Source organism: Amphiura filiformis, chromosome 16 (assembly GCF_039555335.1).
Source record: "Amphiura filiformis chromosome 16, Afil_fr2py, whole genome shotgun sequence".
NCBI lineage: Eukaryota > Metazoa > Echinodermata > Ophiuroidea > Amphilepidida > Amphiuridae > Amphiura > Amphiura filiformis.
Genome location: NC_092643.1, coordinates 49520455 through 49542097, shown reverse-complemented (window position 1 = coordinate 49542097; position 21643 = coordinate 49520455). Strand labels below are relative to the sequence as shown.

General features: G+C 36.1%; 2 protein-coding genes and 1 long non-coding RNA gene across 3 annotated transcripts in view; 2 read left to right on the top strand and 1 right to left on the bottom strand.

Moving 5' to 3' along the window:
- The window catches only part of LOC140136132 (nose resistant to fluoxetine protein 6-like), an 86130-nt gene extending 78096 nt beyond the window's left edge, over window positions 1-8034 (top strand). Inside the window, exons 8-15 of the mRNA XM_072157838.1 lie at window positions 2014-2106; window positions 2816-2984; window positions 3534-3613; window positions 4202-4309; window positions 4802-4961; window positions 6007-6196; window positions 6732-6874; window positions 7145-8034. Of these exons, the coding sequence (XP_072013939.1) occupies window positions 2014-2106; window positions 2816-2984; window positions 3534-3613; window positions 4202-4309; window positions 4802-4961; window positions 6007-6196; window positions 6732-6874; window positions 7145-7309 (1108 nt within the window). The 3' untranslated portion in view covers window positions 7310-8034. The remainder of the gene's footprint in view (window positions 1-2013; window positions 2107-2815; window positions 2985-3533; window positions 3614-4201; window positions 4310-4801; window positions 4962-6006; window positions 6197-6731; window positions 6875-7144) is intronic.
- Window positions 1-15801, top strand: part of LOC140136145 (uncharacterized) — a 269844-nt gene extending 254043 nt beyond the window's left edge. The window contains exon 2 of the long non-coding RNA XR_011856619.1: window positions 15648-15801. This is a non-coding gene — a long non-coding RNA (uncharacterized lncRNA). The remainder of the gene's footprint in view (window positions 1-15647) is intronic.
- LOC140136133 (DNA topoisomerase I, mitochondrial-like) overlaps window positions 11321-21643 on the bottom strand; it is a 25835-nt gene continuing 15512 nt past the window's right edge. Inside the window, exon 16 of the mRNA XM_072157839.1 lies at window positions 11321-21286. Within this exon, the coding sequence (XP_072013940.1) occupies window positions 21184-21286 (103 nt within the window). The 3' untranslated portion in view covers window positions 11321-21183. The remainder of the gene's footprint in view (window positions 21287-21643) is intronic.

The following is a 21643-nucleotide window of genomic DNA, read 5'->3' as shown; positions in this document are numbered from 1 at the left end:
GCCTAATAGTTTTTAATCCAACAAAATTAGTGCTCTATTTTACCTGGAATCGGGATGTAGTAATTTGCATTATTGTAATTATACTCTCATAATGTGCCCTGCAAATAGTTAACCAAAACAACCTAATAAACATGATTTGAAACATTAAATTTCTATTCTCATTATGTGTCATATAAAGTGAACCATTTTAACATTGGGTAACACATACTACAGACATGACATTTAATATGGAATATTTTTTCGCAAACTTCCCAGACTTGTCTGGAAGGGATCTGCATAAACCGCACGGGCTAAATATTAATTGGGGTGTGTCGCAGGCCATTCAATGTTGTTGCATATGGGTTTCTCTGGCACGCACAGCACGATCAAGCTGGTCCCACAAGTGTTCAATCGGGTTGATGTCTGGCCCCGGGTCCCCGGTCTGGCCTGATGGCAGACCATTTTGTCTCTACTCCCATATTCTGTAGGTAGTCGTTGACTACCGTGGCTATGTGGGGCGAGCGGTGTCATCTTGGAGGATTGCATTAGGTCCCAGATTGTGAAGATATGGGATTGCAGCTTGCTGCACAGAATAATGGTCAATTTGGCAAATTCTTTTTGAGACACACTACATTCACAAGGCGTGTACGCAGCCGTGAAAAATGTTATTGTTTCAAATGGGGTGTCATTGTAAAGGGGAGTATTGTAGCTATCTATTGATATGCAACACGATACGAATATGTCACAAATTATTTGAGATACAGATGCTTGAAAAAACTTTCCAAACTTTTGTTGAGGAGTTTATTTAGCCCGTGCGGTTTACGCAGACTCCGTCCAGACCAGTCTTGGAATTTTGCGAAAAAATATTCCATATTAAATGTTAAGTCTGTATATTTAGACATTATGGTATAGTCAGACATGGTACTATCAGTTTGTGCATGATGTCATATTGATCAGGTTTCTGTACAGGGATGTAAGTTTTCTGGGTTTTTTTTTACGGATTACCGGTTTGTTCCAGATCGAGAGTCCAGATTTTTCCGGTGGAATTTTTTTTTTTAATTACATTTCCGGAATTGGATGATGATATTTCATCATAAAAAGATGGGGCTGATACCGCATAGCCTATCTCTGACTCATAGCCTTGGCTAAAAAGTGCTCCAATCAAGCGTTCAGCATGCTTGCTTCGCTCACACCATTTCAGGTTTTTTTTTCAACAGTACATCCCTGTCTGTAGGATTGCATTGAAAATTTACAGGCTAGGTATACCAACTTGGTGTGGGGAACAAAACAAAGACAAGATAAAAGCCAACCAGTGGCGTAGATTTCTTTTTGACATTGGGGGGGATGGTGTTGAAAAAAATTATTGAAGAATAGTGAATCCAGCACCTTTTGGCGACAGAATAAGTTGATGTTACAAATGCGCGCGAAAAATTTTGCTATTTTGAAGCTAAACTGATGAAATATGGTGCAAAAGTTGAATAAATGTTGCAAGCGCTTGAAAATTGCACTTTTGGGGCTAAAATGGGCAAATGTGAGATAAATTTGGTCAGAAACCTATATTCAGGCGTCAACATTGGGGGGGATGATTGTATGGAGCATCCCCCCCTGGCAAAATATTGGGGGGGATAAATCCCCCCATCCCCCCGGGATCTACGCCTATGAAGCCAACACAGTATGTAAACCATGATGGTGTAAACTTTTACTGCATAGTAAAAATCCAAAACCACAGGGATAGACAAAGCAGGGCCGTAGCAAGCGGGGCGGCCGGGGATGCCATGGCCGCCCCACTTTTTGTGAAATTTGTTATGTTTTTCTTTATATCTTTATTTCAATTTGGGCATATATTTGTAATTTGGCCGCCCCACATTTGTGATGGCCGCCCCACATTTTTCAACCTTGCTACGGCCCTGAGACAAAGTTAAACAAAAATACAACCATTTACAAGATGATCAAGCTCCAACAATTTTAGACTCATACTAATTACCGAACCAAACTGTTTTTCTATGTTGTTGTTTTTTTGTTTGATTTTTTCAGTGGATTCCTGTTAGGATTTTTAACCTTGTCAAGGATGGCTAAAACAGATGGCAAAATCCCTTGGTTTTGGTTTTACTTCCATAGGTTTTGGAGGTAAGTTGCAAACCTAGTATTTGATCATAGTATTCCGTAGACCATGTAGACCCAGAGCAGGCCCGTACAGGATTTTTTTTGGGGGGGGGGTGGTGCATTGGGCTTAACAGTAGACCTTTTGTAAATTTTTCCTTCAGAAAAGGGCTGATTGTCATGATGTTTTTACAAAAAAAAATGGATCTTTTTTCGGATTGGCATTTGAGGGGGGTGAACGGCACAATCGACCTGCAAGTCATCATTTATGGTAGGAATTTTAGGCCTATTTTGAATTCTTTTAATTTTTACCTGCTAATTTTACCCCAAATTTCAAACACACAGACCAAAAAAATCTTCAGATGATTTAAAGACGGTTTCAAGTCAGTGATTAGGGTTGATATTTTCACTTGTTAGTGTTTTAGATTGGAATCTTCGTGAGGATACCGACAGTAATAGGTATTATACGAGTGGCTCCCCACTGTCACTTTCCTGTTATTTGGTTGTTTCCCAGGAGTGCGTAGTATGGGTCATCCGATTGGGGGCACCGACCATGATTGGGGGCACCGGGTCTGATTGGGGGGGCACAAACCAGTTTTTGGCAATTTTCCTATGGGATTTTTTAAAATTTGCGATCGATTGTGTGGGGGGGTGGGCACATGCCCCCTGTGCCCCTATGACGCTATGCCACTGTCTTCCAGTGAAATAATTGGACTCTGAATTTTATTATTTCCAGATTAACACCCGTCTACATGTTCACCATCCTAGTCTATATGTACTTAGTTCCATATTTTGGTGAAGGACCTTTCTGGCAACTCTTTGTTCCACGACCCATATGCCCAAAGTACTGGTGGACAAATCTACTGTATATCAACAACTTCTGGCCCAAAAATTTTTCTGAAGAGGTAAGAAATCTGGGACTTGGAGGTCTAACAACCGGGGGAGGGAGGGTATGGGGCAAGTTTCCCCCTCAGGCTCAAAATACCATGAGGACAAAATTGACCAAAAGGTTCACCTTCCTTTGGCCCAGATTGAGGCCACAACTGGCCTCAATTTTGCCAATTTTAGCATTAAAATGGCAAATTATCACATGCTTCATGTGCATTTGTCTCAGTAAATGAACTTTCAACCAAATATTTTGAAACACCCTAATCTATGCACTTCAAAATGATTTTGACAATTTTATTAAAGATCCTCACGGACCAACCTGGGTAAACAAACAAACAAACAAACAAATATGATATTACTCATTGTGAGCAACTCAGGAGAGCAAGTCCCAGCACATCCTTTTTAAAGGATTTTTATTAGTAGAGTCAACAGGACGATTTTGCCACCGGTGTGCTCAGTGACCCTGCTAGGTGACCCTGCTACGATGATGGATCAAACTGGTTATCATGTTTCTAGCTGGGGGAAAGAATTGTACAATAAACTTCTCATTTTTGTCTAAATTTCAGTGCGTTGCATGGACTTGGTATTTGGCCAATGACATGCAATTTTTCATCATTAGTCCGATATTCCTCATACCATTATTTCTGTAAGTATTAATCATAGAATGTTGTGGTAAGTACAGACCTGAAACCAGGGATATGCTGAAACTTTCCTCTTTTTTTCCTGAAATTTACAAATTATTTGTTATTTTCAGCCCAATTTGAGCTTTTTAGCATGATTTGTGCTATTTCCCTCTTTCTACACAAATGGTCAGTTTCAGGTCTGTAAGTATCGAGCAAGTGAATAAGTGGGTGAGTGAGTGAGTGAGCGCAACAAGGAAGGAAGGAAGGTATGCGAGTTAATTGATGTAAGTGAATGACTGGCAAGTAAGGGATGACTGTGAGTGAACGAGTGAATAGTTGATGATTGGGGGAGTGAGTTACCGAGCTAGAGAGTAGATGAGCAATAAGTTGCTGGACCTTGGTATAATGTTGCTAACTACACAAAATTAACAAACTGAGTTATTTATTGTTTATTGTTTAAAATACACATAAAATATCTCAGGACCAGAAGACCTAAATCAATTGAATTGTAGGCATGTTTAACTCATTAAATAACTCATTGTTCTTGATTGTGTCACATGATTATACAATACATATTCATTTGTGCCATTTGTATTTTCTCATCTATATAGGTTTCCAGCCGTTGGGTTTGTTTTGATCTCAACAACTTTGTTTGCCAGCTTTGTTGTAACAGGCACTCTGATTGGTTATTATGACCTCAATGTTGCTCTTGGGTTTGCGTAAGTATTGAATCGGGCATTCTGATTGGCTGCTCTATATAGTCTATAACACACAGACTCTCTCTTATCAGACCATTGCTTTATATATGCAGCTTCCAAGAAATCATAGCCATTATTTTGAATTTGGTGGCATTCCCTATGTCTTATGTTTAGTGGATGAATTGTGATATGCAAGTCACTTGGCCAATTTTTTAGCTCAAGTCAAGTCACTGTACAAAGTCAATGTTAAGGTCTTAACTCGCTCCATTATATGCAGGTGTCGACTGCAGACGACAAGTTTCAAGTTCTTTAAAAATATACATTTTCATGACCATATTTGGAATCAACATGTAAAATGCATTAAAATGAGTACAAACAAGCCTAGTATCGGTTCAGTGTCTCTTAAAATAACTCTTGATGTTTTGAGAAAATATCTTAAAACTTGACATTTTTATATTGAAGCCTGTAGCTAGTGCGCAGAGCATAAGTTCTTTACAATTTTTTCATTTGTAGTGGAGACAATAGCATTGCAGCAGGTGGTGGTCAGCCTCCATTTGATTACTTCTCTATGGTCTATGGTAAACCATACTGTCGTATTGCACCATATCTTGTCGGTATAGCTCTGGGATATGCCATGTATAAGATAGCAAATAGAAAAGTCAAAATGAATCCGGTAAGTTCAGTCAATTGAGGTAACAAGTGTTATCTTATAGACCATGTGACATCATTGTTTATCAACAAAGGTGAGGGACTGGTCTACCGATATGCTTGAACGAACCACACCACTGTACAATGGCTCTCCTGTACTATTTAATTTAAAATGCATGTGCCCTGAGTAAACTACGATGCATATGCACACTGCAGGGCAAAGAACAATGGAAATTGCGATAATTCGTGTGCATACTGCTGGGCAATGACGTCACATGTAAAGTGGTCTATAGACTATGATCAGAGAAAAGACCTAAATTTGAGAGATGTATTTTGAATACTACCAGACACTTTATCAGTAGAATTGCCCAACATTCAATTGAAAGTTTTTATCATTCAGGATATTTTTGATTTAGCATTTCTACACAATAATATAATGATGCTCAAATTGAATGGTTGATTGATTGATTGTTGAATAGATTAAGTTCAGTTGATTGGTCAATAATGATTTGACATTGATTAGTTAGGAAAGAAAAAGAGCAAGGAACACCAACTTAACGTAGGGAAACTAGTACAATACAGACTAGACGGTATGGCCCACAGGCCACAGAAGTGTTAAGCCTGCAAAAACAACAATGGAAATACAAAAGTGCACCAGAACAAGTGATGAAAATCACTGTGCACATAAGCAGACATAATAAACAAACCAACCAATGTATGCACAAAAACAGGCAAAGTTCGATGGCCAAAAATTGCCAGTTCCAGAGCTCACAGAAATGTCAGGAAAACAGTATAAAAGTACACTGGAAGTGATGAAAATCACTGTGCAGAAAAACAAAACAGACACAAAAAAAAACAGCCAACAATTTTGAGCAGATAACTGCTCTTCTTCAGGGACAGACAACAAAACAAAAAAATTTGTTTGTTTGGTTGGTTATTATTTTCGCATTAGCTGCTTGGACTGCGAAAAAGGCAAAATTAAATGTAGTGTAAAAATGTCCACTTTTACAGTATTGTTAAATAAAAAAGTACAACAAATAAGTATGTTTTGTTTCTTCCCTGCACGGCAGGTCATTGTATCCATAGGATGGGCCATTGCATCTGCTCTAGCCATTTCTGTGACTTATGGCTTATATCCAACCTATCATGATGGTGATAGCTTAAGCAAGACAGCTAACATTTTGTATGGAACATTCAGTCGATTTGTGTGGGCTATTGCTATGGCATGGGTTGTGTTTGCTTGCAAGTATGGCTATGGAGGTAAGTTACATGTCATTTATTTGTGATTCTGGTGTTCCTCAAGGAAGCATTCAAGGGCCCCTTGTCAGCGATGCAAGTTTTCAGGATTAATTTGGAATTCCAGCTTTTTTTGTCAAAATGTCCATACTTTCATTTATTTTCAGCCTGTTATCGTGCTTTTCAGCCCAAATTCATGTGCTTTTTCAGATTTTTTTCCAGATTTTCAGGATTTTTTCTTCAGGTCTACTTATATCCATGTATTGTGCACTTGCAATGTATGTGCCATCATCAAATGGCAGCAATTATACTATTTTCATCCCTTCTATAACCCTGTCCCAAACTTTGCATACCAGTTGTTTCACTCACCAAAGTGGTAAATTTCACACTCACAAATTACCCTGGCTAATTACCTTATTGTACTGGACCTAGAATGTATCCCCGAGGAACACCTCATGGTACCGGTTGATTTTGTTCCGATTTCTTTAATGTGTGATTATGGAAGTCATTTCATACATTATTCAGGCCTGCAGTATATAATTATTTTTTTGCTTGACAGGTTGGGTGAATGATTTCTTATCATGGAGTGGTTGGGTAGTTCTTAGTCGCCTCACCTACACAGCCTACTTAGTACATCCCATTGTATTGTGGACATTCTACCACAATTTTGGTTCAGCCATACATTATTCACTTGTACTGTTTGTAAGTATATCTACTACAATTTAAACTCTCTACACGCAGGTATCAACGACAACTTTCAAATTTTCTCTAAAAAATATATAAAAATTCAGAATTGCACATTTTCATGACCATATTTGGAATCTGCATATTTTATTTCACAAAAGTAAAAAGTAAAAGGGGGAATGTAAATAAGTGGTGCTAGTTACATCAAATGCAATATATCTGTTTGAAATAAATCTGCTATCTTTTTATCAATATATTTTCCTTTTTGCACAATTTTGTTTCTTTCAGGCATTTTACTTTGCTGGATGTTGCACCATTGCATATGGTATGGCAGCCATCTTTTCCATAGCCATAGAATACCCATTTGCTAACTTGGAGAAGTTACTGATGCCTAGTACAGTACAGAGCAATAGGACTGTAGATGCGTCACACAAGAAGACAACTATACAGTGAAAATGTTAGGTCTGGCACTTGTTTAGTGCGCAGGCAGCCGCAAATTTAAACCCCACGAAAATATTTATTACACATAGTACTTATGTGAATATGAATTTATCTTAGTGTGGATTATTCATCCAGTAGTTCAAGCATTATTTTGTAAGTTAAATCTAATACTATAAAGTATATAGCAACATAGCAAATTGAGTTGCAAATTTTAGTTCCAGTATTAGATATAATTTACAAAATAATGTTTATGTGAATACATTTGGAAACACAAATTAAATTCCTACTAAACTGTCCATAATTGATCGTTTTTGTGTGCTACGTATGCATTCTTTTAACTTGCAATCAAAATGTGTGCACAAGCGTAAGTTATATTATGCAAAATTTTCACACACATTCTTTACACTTATGATAAAAATTTGTACAGAGAATATCACTATTGATGGAACAAAATAATGTCACTTTTGATGAGATAAAGAATAAGAATATCAACCATTTAGTCCGACTTTTTTCAGCCATTTTATTTGTACTTTGACCAAAAAAAAGTGCATGCAGTTATTTGGACTGGAATCGTACCAATAGTAAAATGCATGTATATTTCAAATACTTGTAATGATGACCTTTGACATAGATGTCAAGTGTTCTTCTGATTCTAAACTGAGCTCAAAAAGAAACTTATAATTTTTTACAACTTGTGAATCACAAGGTCATATCTTAAAATACTGTCAATTAAAATGAACCAAAATTACACACATGATTACCTTAATACTCTACTCAAAACACATGTCAGTAACCAAGCAGTTGTCCAACTGACACAACAGCAAAATGCACTGTCATGGGACAGCTTCCTGGACTTCCTTCACTTTCACAGCCCAAGATATGGCACCCAGGACAAAAAATCTGTGAGAATGCACACAAGATCCTTGCACAGATGATAAAACGGTGCTGCTTTCTGCTTTTCATACACTTTTTCATGAAACAGGGCTGGGCTGTGAATGTGGTCCAGGAAGCTGTCCTATGTCAGTGCATTTTGCTGCTGTGTCAGTGATAACTGCTTGGTTACTGACATGTGTTAAGAGTAGAGTATTGAAGTAATCCTGTTTGCAATTTTTGTTCATTTTTATGGACAAGATTTCAAGATATGACCTTTTGAAAAATTATAAGTTTCTTTTTGAGCTCAGTTTATTTATAAGACACTTAAAATTACTATTGGTATGATTCGAGTCCAAATAACTGCATGCAGTTTTTTTGGTCAAAGTGTACAAATAAAAAATGTTGTAATGATGACCTTTGACTTGCATCTAGTGTTCATCCGACTATACGCCGTAGAATCATGGAGGTATATAAATAAATGGAGAATGATCCAGCCAAGCCTCTTTTGTACTACGTTGGTTATGACCAATTATTGTTGAATAGGCAATTTCAGGTTTATATTGATTATGCTAAGCTGATTACATTGTGAAGTCTGTTTCACTGGCCATTGATTTCAATGGGGTAAAATGAAGTTTATACTTATTGGAAAGTGCTCATGTTTCATAAAATTTTGATAGGCCTATCAAAATCTCATTTTCGCCAAAAATTGAGTGCTTAAATTGGATCAAGAAATCAGTCTTTTTGAAAAAAGAAACACCTTATCTGTTGTCATCTTGTGACTCCCTACATTTTGGTCATGAAAAATTGAATTATGACTTTTTTTTTCCAAAAAGTTATGACCCCCCCCCCCCCGTATATTTGGAACCCCTCCCTCCAAAGAAAATGATAGCCTCCTAATAATATTAATACTCATTTAGGCCTAAATACTGATAATTATTTATTATACAATGAGAAGTTTAACTTGATGATGATTTAGGCGGCCTATACGATTTCATGACAATACAGAATTAAAAGTTTAAAAACAATAACATGACATATCCGTCATGGCACTCAATCAATTTGACCTCAAGCTTCAACCAAAATCACGGTTATCATACACTAAACTATGAGAAACTGTTTAAACAAAGTATGTATAGGGCCTATACATTCCGTATATCAATTTCTCTCTAGAAAAGATTGTCTGATCATCACTTTTGCTTGAATTCAAGTACTTCCGGTAAATTTTGCTCGTCAGTAACTCAAATGGCCCAAATTGGCCCAACATAATTTTTTTCACAATCGGAAGGTAAAAACGTTTTGCTTTCATTTGCACTATATTTGAACTCCCTCAGACCCCCTTAAAAGCTTAATATATGAACATGAAAACTAAGTATATTTGTCAAGTTACGGCACAACTAGTGTAGAAAACAGTTTCATAACTTGAGAACAGAACATCCGAATTTCTTGGGTTTTCATACGATCATACATTGAAACTATAAGCTATCAAAACTGGTGACTTTGAACTAGCTGACGTCATTATACAGTTTCTTTTACAAGGCTTCCGATGCGGGTCAATGTAGGGTCAATTCCTATGAGGAAATTTTGGGAGTGACAATCAATGAACCATGGTAGAGGCTCATAACCATCGTGGAGATCAATAGCTTGGCTGAAGTGGCTGGTCTATTCAAGTTTGGTGACTCATTGAATAGAGGTAACGGGATAATCTCCACTTAGGAGATTAGAATTCTGGCGATCATTCTCCATTTATTTATATACCTCCATGGTAGAATTGACATCATAATCGGATTAACTACCATAGCAAGAGATGAATACATTTTTGAATAGATCACCCTGCACTAGTACAAGCAGATTGCACTAATCACCTGTGTATGTCAGCAAACATAGATTGAATACAATAGCACTCTTTTCAAAGATACTTATCTTACAGGTGCGAGTGATCAGCCTTTCTTTGACATCTATGGTTCAATGCATTGGTACTGTGTGAACATTGTAGTGCAGGGCAGTATGGTCAAAATTGTATTCATCTATTTGATATGGTAGTTAATCCGATTAACTAAGTCACTTCTACAGCATATTAAAGACACTTAAAATTGGGGGAATCTATAGGGGGGGGGGGGGGGTAAATGCCAGATGTTTTAGTATGTGCCATGGCTGAAAAAGGGCTCAAACTTGACAATTTAAATTAAATTTACACTGTATGTTTTAAGCTGTTGAATGGACACAACAATAAAATCATTTTTACTTTGATATATAATTGTTTTGTTGTAGAGATAATTTACTTTAAAAAAATCACAATTCATCATCAGATTCTGGTTAATCGATTGGATGTTGTAATTACAACATTGCCGAATAGAATCAATAATTTAGTTTACATAATCCATCATCAAGATTCTAGTAATCCATTGGCATGATTGTACAGAGACTGAAAGAACTATTGTCGGGAACTGAATTTTTTGGGTATTTTAACGCATAAATCAAACACGACTAAATAACGATATGGTTGAGGAATATATCAGCTATCACAAACTTTTTGAATTTTGACAATTGACTGCTCCGTTTTTAAAATAAAAGAATTTTACGAAACGACTTCATTTCTAATCCGTTCCACAGAGTTACATATCTATCAATGACAAAACACGCCTCATGTGCTGATGATGCGCAGTGATTAGCACTGTGAATACAGATCAGCGATTGACATTTTAATCCGTGGAAAGGTGTGAAAATGAGTTTCATAAAATTCTTATTTCAAGAATGGTGTGGTCAACTGTCAAAATTCAAAACCATATTGGTTATCAAGTTATGCTTAGTTGTGGTGTTAAAATACCTAAACAATTAAGATTCCGACTATTAATTTAATTTGTTTCGAGGACCCCTGTACCAGGTGACGATATCGTTTTGATCACAGCATTGCCAAATAGAATCAAAGTATAAATTGTATGAATAGACATTTTTTCAACCAGCAAACATTTCTCCAGACTATTTGGTGAAATATGAGGGGAGTAAGAAACTCTTAGTCCATAATGGCATTTCCCCCCTTGGTGACATGCCAAAGGAAACGAGTAATAAAACATAAGACTACATAGTTGTCCAATTCTTATATTCTACAACACTCTCGCAAACACCACAATAATAAACACACATCACACCAAGTTCACGTTTTGCGTTTATTTTTTTGTATAATTTTATATTTTTAAAACCCATACCATGGACTGGAGATGTGCAAGTACAGTCCTACAATGACACAAAGAACAATTAAAAGTAAATTACATTCAGAATTGATTCACATATAAGAGCTCAAAATATGGGCTATTCCAATTGAAATTCACACCCCCAGTGGAAGATGGTAGTTCTCATTTGGCCTTTTTAGTAAATCCCACAACCATTTGCAGGTAGACCAGAGATGTTGTCATGACATCACGCCGATGTGCACATTGTTCAGCAAACATTGTAACTGCCCATTTCAAAGTGTGAAGTGCAGTTACGATGTGAGCATCACGTGACAAGTCTACCCGCAAAGGCTTATGGGATTTACCAAAAAGGTCAATTCCTGAATAAACAATATGCCTGGGTTTTCCTGCTTTTGACTTTATTTGTTTGACCTTTGTTTTTTTGATATAAAGGTTAATTGAGAAAAATCCAGCTGAAAAAACTAAAAAATGTTGAAACCCAGCTGGTCTTGACACAATTTGGCCCATTCTTTGTTTGGAATTCAGAATCTTCCTCCAGGGGTGTGGTCTTCACACAGAATAGTCCCGATTAGTCAACTAATGACACGCCAGCATCACTCTGACTAAACATAAAATAAAAACACAAACCAGAGAAAAAAATTAAATTATTACAACCTTCTTGTGGTTTGATACACTGATTAGCCCGTCCTGATAATCCAGGATGGGATTGCATGTATGCGATGCAAGTGCTATGCTGATAACCCAATAGCCTGTCCTGATCCTCCAGGGTGGGATTGCATGCATGCAATGTAAGTAAGCTGATAACCCATTACAACTTCACAATTCATGCAGATTTCACAGTGGTACGTTACATGTACATCTTCAATAAATAACAAATACATTACAACTATTTGCAAAAACCTTTCACAATGCCCGCTTTAGCATAGTTTACAGCGTAAACATTGAAGTCTGGATCTGATTAGCTAACATCATCATCACCTCATTCGCTGATCATTGTGACCTAGTTTTTCTTACGCAATCGATGAGCCAGTGTGAAAGGTCTGGGCAAAATAGTGTAGGCGTTTCTGACATAAACATAGCTTCAAAAACAGTAGTATTATGACCCTGTAGTTCTGTTCATCTGTAGATGGTACACTGGCATAACATACTTTCTTTCCATACATTGTTTTTAATATTAAGTCTTTTAGTGTGTGGTTTCATATACAGATGTATTACACCTTACACCCAACAAGGGTTCAGTACAATGCAGCCTTAATGTCCATTAGCTCCCATGTAAAATGTTGTGTATAAATGCAATTGTGCTTATGAAAAACATTACACAGGGGAGCTAATGAAGATAATGCAGTGTTGCACCTTTGTAAAAGTTATCGGCAGATTCCAATCATTGAGTTGCGATGATCTAATATTATTAACATAAATTAATACTTGGTACCTGGTATCTAGTAAAGTTACATTTTTGACAGACTAATTGAAATCATAATTTGCTCCAGGTGATAAAGCACATTCATGAATACATCATTCATGTAGCTTTTGTACAACCTGTTGAATAATTAATTACCTGTATATGTCATGACAAATGAACTCTTTACCCGGAACTGTCTTTTTGAATTTGCAGGAGAGCTCTTCTGGGGCCTTCAAGGAGAGCTGCTTAGAGCATTTACAATAGAATGTAAGGAGAGAATGGTCAACTAAGGAAGAGCTAAAATCACTCTCCTATATCAGATTTAAGGAGAGCAGTAGAGAGCGATTGCTCTCACTCTCTTTTTAAATTGTCATTGTATGTTGGCAGGGTGTGAGAACAAAAGTTTGTATTTTTTCATTGTACTGCTTCCCACATTGGTGTAACCAAAGGTTACTGAATTACCCAGTATAAAAAGCTAGTCTATAATTACTACAAAAATACTGCTATTCCTTTTGAGTCCATGTTAATTTCACTTTGCATTTCTGGGTGGTGGTTGTGGGGGAGGGAAGGGTAAAATAATTTTAAACAAGGATTGCATTCTTCAGAGCATGTACATTCGGCCATTGAATGGCTATGTATTGCATGCAAAATTGAAAATAATAATATCCAGAATAAATTATGGTCAATTTATTAGAAAACAGACAAAATCCTCTGGAGTTCAGTTCACAGCACAAGCCCACAATTCTCTATTACTGTATACGCTGAAATTTTCGCGGATTTCGCTGATCAAGAGGCATCCGTGAAAATAAAACCCTGTGAAAACATGATAATTAAGCATTTTACTATGTTATTCTATTGAGGAGATATCCACAACCGCGAATTTAACAACCCGTGAAATTGTCAATGATACATGAAACCGTGAAAATATATTCCCGCGAAAATATTGGCGTATACAGTACACTACTCTATCAACAAAGAATTACATGTTACCAACAAATTATTAATTCAACATTTTCATAATATAAAATAGGCTTTTAAATAACAAGTGCTCAAGCAAATAATGGTATATGTGTAGTAGCAAGAATAAAATGTATTCAATTAAAATCAACCAAATTCCCTACTAATTCACTAATTGGAAGGCAAATGTAAAAATAGCATTATTTTGAACAGTGCAACAAGATTTATTAGAAAATATGAGGAGGGAAACTGACTAGTTATGGCATTTCAAATTCATGCTTGACTCCGAATAAGAAGTCAAATTAAAATCAAGCAAACTTTCCTGGATTCACATTTTGTTTGATAATATCAGCTGCCACGACACCAAAGAACACATTAAATGTTATCGTCATAAAATTAGAGACATAATGATTGCATATAATATATATTAAAACAGACTTGAATTTTCAGCAACATTGGCTGCAGCAAACCATTATAATATAATGTACTAAACAATACATACACATGTTTGCCCATCACATTTCTTTGTTCACTTAAAAAAAAATCCTTTTTGAATGTGGTGATGACGACAGCTATGTGTTTCAGAAGAGCACAGAACCAAGTCAATATCATATTCTAAGTTTGAGTGCAAACTTTTAGAAGTGTCTAGCTCTCTTCTAATCCTGCTTATTAATAAAATGATTAAAATTATTACAAAAAAGACACTTGCTTTTAAAAGGTAACAATTCTTGAAATTGGGCTATTCCGGTTGAAATTTCCATGGAAGATATGACCTTAATGCTATGCGTGCTGGCCATAAGCCTCAACATAAAAAGTCCAAGTTTTGAGATATTTTGTCAAAATATCAAGAGCTATCTTAAGAACCACTGAACCAATACTAGGCTTGTTTGTACTCATTTTAATGCATTTTCATGATGATTCCAAATATGGCCATGAAAATTTACAATTCTGAATTTTTTGAATTTTGATTTTTTTTTTAACTTGTCGTCTGCAGTCGACACCAGCGTGGAGAGAGTTAATCTCCCACACAGGTGTATATTTCAAATGGAGTCACCCATTTAGGGAACCCCATTTCAACTGGAATAGCACAATAGCACTCTGGATGTGTCTAAAGAAACACTTTGAACCACAATGATTATGAACTGTCTCCCATCATCAAAAACTTCCAATGACAAGCTAGAAATACAGAATAGAGAGCTCTACATGTGTATATAAAAATTGATTTATCTTGTACAATACCAGTATACTCCTGTTCGATTATAATAGACTACGCATTTTTACCCCATCCTGCTATATAGCCTATGTACAAATTTGTCTAGAATAGCCCCCCAAAAACAGCACACTGCTTAAAAATACTATAGGCCAAATATGGTATAATATAGACCGATAAATTTGTCAATACTGATGATATTAATGATTACTCACACAATTGCATGTTTATTGTATAAATGAAAATCTTTGCACGGCTAAATTTCTTTTTCAACTTGCGAAATTCAAAAATATTTTTAAAAGTTATCAAAACTGCTGATTAGAGTTTCTCTGTAGCAGACAAGCACTGATTTCTAAAATATATTTCTTTTGCAATTTTAAATTTCTGAAAGCTTGAAAGTGTGCAAAAATGCTCAAAAATTGATGCTGTGCTTAAAATTTCCACTTCTACATTATAGATTCGTCAACATTTTTGCAGGGTGTATTTGATACAGCTGACAGAAAATAATGATTATCAAAATATATAAGTGTGTTAACCCCATGAGAACTACCTGCCGATTGGCCAAAAAGAAGTTTTCATTATCAATTGGACCAATCAGCAACATTGTTAGATTAATTTCACCATGCAAAAACATTGGAGTGAACTTGCAAAGCTCCATTCTGATTGGTGATTAAAGTGAAGATATCGTGTAATTGACCAGAGGCAATGTTAGATCGGCAGGTAGTGCTCAGGGGGTTAAGGTAGAATTCCACAGAAACTATTTTTAGTTGTTAATTTCCTAGGTTAGTACTTTTCCTCTCAGCATAAGGGTTAAATACATGTATTGAGTGGATTATATTATCTAGAACCAAAATTTCCCATAAACAAATGATAATCTATAAATAAAACCTCCACACAATGCAAGGAACCCAGTGAAAAAACAGAACCACAATACAGGAAAGATCCTGCTTATCTAACATGGAATTGACTTGGTCAAAAGGAATCTACCCCTAGCACCAATGTGACTGCTACCCCAACATGAGCGTAAAGTTGCAAGTTTGGAGTTTCCTAGATGTCCCAATTGTCCCATTCAAAAGGGCATAACACTGCCAATACAGGTGTCTTCAAACAAAGATCAGCAACTCAATACGTCTTGAAACTCCAAACTTGTGACTTCACGCTCACTTGGCGGGAGCAGGTCACACACTAATAAGATCAAGCAAACCAATTTGATAGCTGATAAGCAAGTTGATTGCAATATAATAGCTTGGGATTTCCAAACGTACATATCATACGTCCTTGAAATCTATTCAAAATCGCTCTGTGATGGGATTTTGAATACATGCATGGCGGATGCATGATACATACTTTTGAAAATCGCAAGCTCTATTCAAAAGATGTTTTGGAGAATAGCTAATACTCATAAACTTCTTTTTCTTCAAAGAACTGATTTGCTTGACCTTATTAAAGGGAAAGCCCCACTTTTGGTTCAAGTTCCTTGGGGAATTAATCAAGGTTAAAATTTATCCATGTTAATTCTGTTCTGTCTGTCATCAAAGTAACAGGTGTATTGTTAGTTCTTCTGTGGAGAACTGACCAAGCGGGGCTCCCTGTTTAAATTTGATCTACATGACTCACAGGTGGGTATTTACCACAGAACTGTATACATTGTATACAGAGCTCCATGGTTTTCACATAAAAATACATTTTAACTATACATGGCATTTCCCAATTTGGGAGCTTGCTGATTAGTGATGCATTGTGTAGCTTTACCAGGCATACAATTGGGTGCATAGATGACGTACGGGTCCTGTAGGAAGGCCTCTGAGAAGACCTTGAATGGGTGCAAATGTGGATATTGATATACATTCTGACAAGGCTACATGTATCTTAAAAGAGATTTGCAGCAGGCAGGATGCATATAATCTTGTTTATTGGTGAGAAATGGAACAGCTGGATTCCAAATTGAATGTAAGAGACTTAACCATGGCAAACGTGCATAAACATAAGATCATGCCCTGGCCTTGCTCCTTCACAGACTTATGACATTCTGACAGAGGCACTTTGTATATCATCTAGTTTGTTTTACTGACGACATCAGAACTGGTTTGCCCCATTCTCCAGCGACCAGAAATTGTCCACACAGATAAATTTAAATAACAGAGTTTGTAGTCATACAGCAAAAACTGTTTTGGCTTAGTTGTTAGTAGAAACACACTAATAAATATGCTATTCTCTTGTAACACCTGCATTTGACAAGCTTTCACAATAACCATGAAACACTCCGTGAAAAAAAAAATCCTCAATGCAATAAAAGCACTTTCTTTCTCTACTTACTTAATAGAAAACAATCTTACACATGGTATGGAATGTAAATATTGCAGATCACACAACTTGTTGAGATTGAGGTATATTACCAAAGCAAAGAATCTGTTTATGGCAAACATAGTCTACAATGATAGCCATGTTACCATACCTTAAATTCCTTCACAATTCATGCACTTGGTTACAAATATAGTGGCTGACGGAGGTTAACTCTCAATGTTATGTCAAATGTCATTAAAAGTAGAACCGTGCTGATTGGCCGTCTTGCCAATTGGCTGTTCCATTTAAAGTCCACACTCCCCCTGTGGAAGATTTTGTCCATAGCAGGAGTAGGAGTTTAAAATGGAATTAGCACATTTACTAAACTCACCCTCCCTCAGTGGATCTGGATCACCATATGCACAGCAAACTTTGAGTCAAGAGACATGAAGGACTACATAAGACGTAACATCCAGAGTTTGTATCTGCCAGAGATTCCAGCCAAAGATTTTAATCCTTTCCCACACCAGGACTGCTATTAAGTTGGGATATAAATTGAGAGAGTTAACCATCTTGATTTACTGATATTGTGTGGGATCAAAAAATGACAGCAAGTTGTTGCTAGATGTCGGAAATATTGAGGTATTGAATTATCTGAAATTTTGACTGTTTCCAACATCTCTATTTTCATTAATTAGGTTAATCTTTTAAAATGATGAGCAAAAGGGACAATGAGCACCAATCTTAAATTTCAATCAATATTAAAATTAATGTCTTGATTGTTAATGCTATGAAAGTCGTTCTTGTAATGCTCAAATCAAAAGTAACAGACAAAATTTGGCAAATTGTAAAGGGGGCAAATTTTCCAAATATCTTGGAAAGGACTAAAATCTTTGCTTCATTTTGAGTTTGGTAGTGATGTTGATACATTTATGTGGTTGCGTCACAGCATGATGAAAATTTGCCTTTGAGCCTGTTATCGCACATGTTTCAACTGCGATGGGAGTGAAATGTGTACCTACGTCACTACCAAATCACGAAATGCGGCATAGCGCATGATGCATTGTGCACGAGTGATGGTCTCTTGCACAATATTTTCAATTTAATGGAGTCAAAATGCAAACTGATCAAGTCTTGCTAAGACGCCAGATGGAAGTGTATCTCACTATCAAACACTTTTTATCAGAATATCAAACTAGTCTCACTTATGATGGGTAGATTTTTATTCACCCTAAAGATATAAGTTGGCAAAGCTGAACCCAATGCTCCAATTAGCTTGCAACAAACTCAAAGACTTGAAACAATTGAGATGTTATGCTTGAATGCAATTATGTTTATTTCATCCTTAAATGTAATGAATCTTCACACACATATCTCAAAATGATATCACTGACCCCGTAAAACAATAAAGCGACATTCACTTAAAAAAAAAATATATAAACACGCCTACAAAAACACATCACTATAATACTTGCCACGCAACTTTACAGCTTTAAAATCATCCAATCCATGATGGTATCGTTGTGCAATTTATCCTTCTTTCTCCGAGACAACATCCCAATACATTTAAATTAACAACACACATTTTCAATCTTCTGAATTAATAACAATTCATAGTTATTGTACCCATAACAGAAACTCTGGATTTGTTTTAAAAATCAACTTCCAAATTTTTGACAGAATTTCCACATTTTCTTCACATATTACAGATGACAGCGAGTGAAAAACATTTTATACAGACCATCCGGGATTTGAACCCGGGACCTTCGGGTTACTGATCCGACACTCTACCACCTGAGCTAATGGATTTTTCACTGGCTATTAATCTTTATTGTGTGATGAAATTTAAGATTTGATATCCGAGCAGTTATTTGAAAGTGTCACCCACTACTGTTAAAAATGTCGGGCGAGATTCTCACAAGGCAATTGATACAAGACTTGATGTTTACAAGCCTAAAAACCCTTAAAATATATATAAAACCACCTCAATTGTCCAAGAGGGATTTTCCCTGAAAATGCTGAAACAGTCCTCTAAAATAAATTTACAGGGGTGACTTTTAATAGAAGGTAGCTGCTGAAAGTAAACTATTTTGAGGCTAGTGGCTCAGAGTAAATGGAGATGTAGGATATTCAGACCCCTGAAATCCTGAACGTAGCCCCAAAAGTTATATTACAGGACATTTTTTTTTCTTCAAAAGTAGCCCCCAAAATTAAAAAGTATTTTGAGGCCTGATTGTATCACCCTATATGTACATGTGCAAAAGCATAAATTATTATCATTCAAAGCATGTAAGTGTGTCTGTTACAATGGAATTGCCCTTTTCAAAACTGTGCTTGGACATTGCTGAGCCTACTTATCTACATTGTGGTAACACTTTGCCCTGTGTAATTACAATAAATAATGATCTGTGTACCACGTTATACAACAAGTCAAGCACACTAAGTTTAAAACATAATTTGATGCACTGGTAGTTTAATAGTACCATTTTGAATGGAAAAAACGTATTTGAGTGAATTTGTCAAACAAAATTTTTGAATAAGTGATAATAACCAAGTCAATTATTACTTCTCTGTATTTTTTAAGTCTCATTTGGGCCAAACTTTTATACTGATATTTGTGTACTCATATGGGCAAATCCAAGCATCATTCCGCTAGTTTGCATATACAAATTAGGAAATTAGGGTGGTTTGGAAAAGTTTCTCCTCCCTTAATCATTCACTTACCGAAATAGTTTACCATTATTCTAATCACCTGCAAACTTTGCGTTGCAGAATGATGCACTTGGAATTGCCCATATTCAAAATGTATCTACAAGGTGTCCCATAAAAAGGTTACATGTAGAAAATTAACCGCATTTTGCGATGGTATAACCAAACAGTGTCATTTTTTCAGGTATTATGTATTCATCCTTCTTGTAACTGTCTGCTAAATTTCAACTCCGTATCGTAAAAGCAACTTAACTTATTAGCGCAAGATGACATGATTTTTAAGAGTTACTTATCATCAAAATATTGTACAACGAAAGTTGAACACAAGTACATCTTTGTTTTCTATTTGTTCTTATTACTTTATCTCTTATTTTTTATTATTATTTTGTTCATGGCTGAAAAACTTATTGCACTATAAAGAACCATATTCACGATTAAATATTGCATATTTTTATATAGCTTCTTGACTCTTGGTGGTAAAAAATAAAGGAAGATGGTCACTAGAGAGGAACACTTTTTGGTCAAAGCAGCTCTGCACGCTGTATCTCCTGCCACCAGCATTACGATAATAACAATTTGCATTTAGGTTTTTTAAAGTTGAAATCGCTGCTGTGTAAAAAACTGTAAGAATATTGTCCATTCGAAATAATACTGAACAATTAATTTAATTATCTGTTCAACAAAATAATAAACTGTGTCTGCCATGCTATGGCTGGACCTCTTCAAATGACCCGCGCCAAATGTACCGTGCACGTGCATGCGGGCAGTGAACCTCGTGTTGCATTATGTAACGTAAACATGGTAAACAACTTGCTCAGGAATGCGTGGAATGCAGGCTAATAACGCACGTTGTGAACTTGACATTCACAGGGGTACTAGTAGAGGCTACATAGGTTATGTCATGAAAAGGATAATTTTATATGTTAACATTAACTTACATTATTTTCAAAAATCTACATGTAACCTTTTTTTGGGACACCCGGTACTACACAGTGAAGGCAAAACAAATTTAAAAAAAAATCCAAATGTCTCACAGAAGAATGACCACACTGCAATGTTTGGTACGGATATATGACAAAACACTTTCTGTATGAACTGAGCAGATCAAAGGGCTACAACACAATGTTTCACAGGACAAGAAGATGTGAAAATGTGTTGAAATTTCAAATCTACTAATAGTAATAAAAATACACAGTAATAATTAGGCAACTATACTTTTTGATTTACATTATTACCTAGAGGCACTGACACCCCATACCAAATGTTAAAATACAAATTCTGCTCCAGCCATGTCTATGGCCCATCGGAATTTCTCTCTTTGCGTTTTGTTGTACACCTTCTCTATAGGGACGTCATATTTCTTGGTCCTGAAATGAAATAATGAGCAAGTTTATAGTAAATTGCAAATTATAATTTTTAAGGATCAAATTGAAATTTAATAAAGCTTAAACAAGGAACGGCAACATGTCTGTGTGTGTTTGCCGGCAACCGCAGACACAGTATATTGCTATCTAGCCGCGGATGTGTGTGTGGTATTTTCATCACATATTCGTGGACTAAAATGGATTTTTTGTGTGTATGATACGAAACAGAATTTTAGCTCTCAACTGCGGACTGTAGTTTTTACACGTATGCTCAGCAGTTTTGAGCAAATAATATCGCTCAAATCAATTTAGCATGCATTTGAGGTCTATTGCAGCAGTTTGAGACCAAGGACGGTCCTC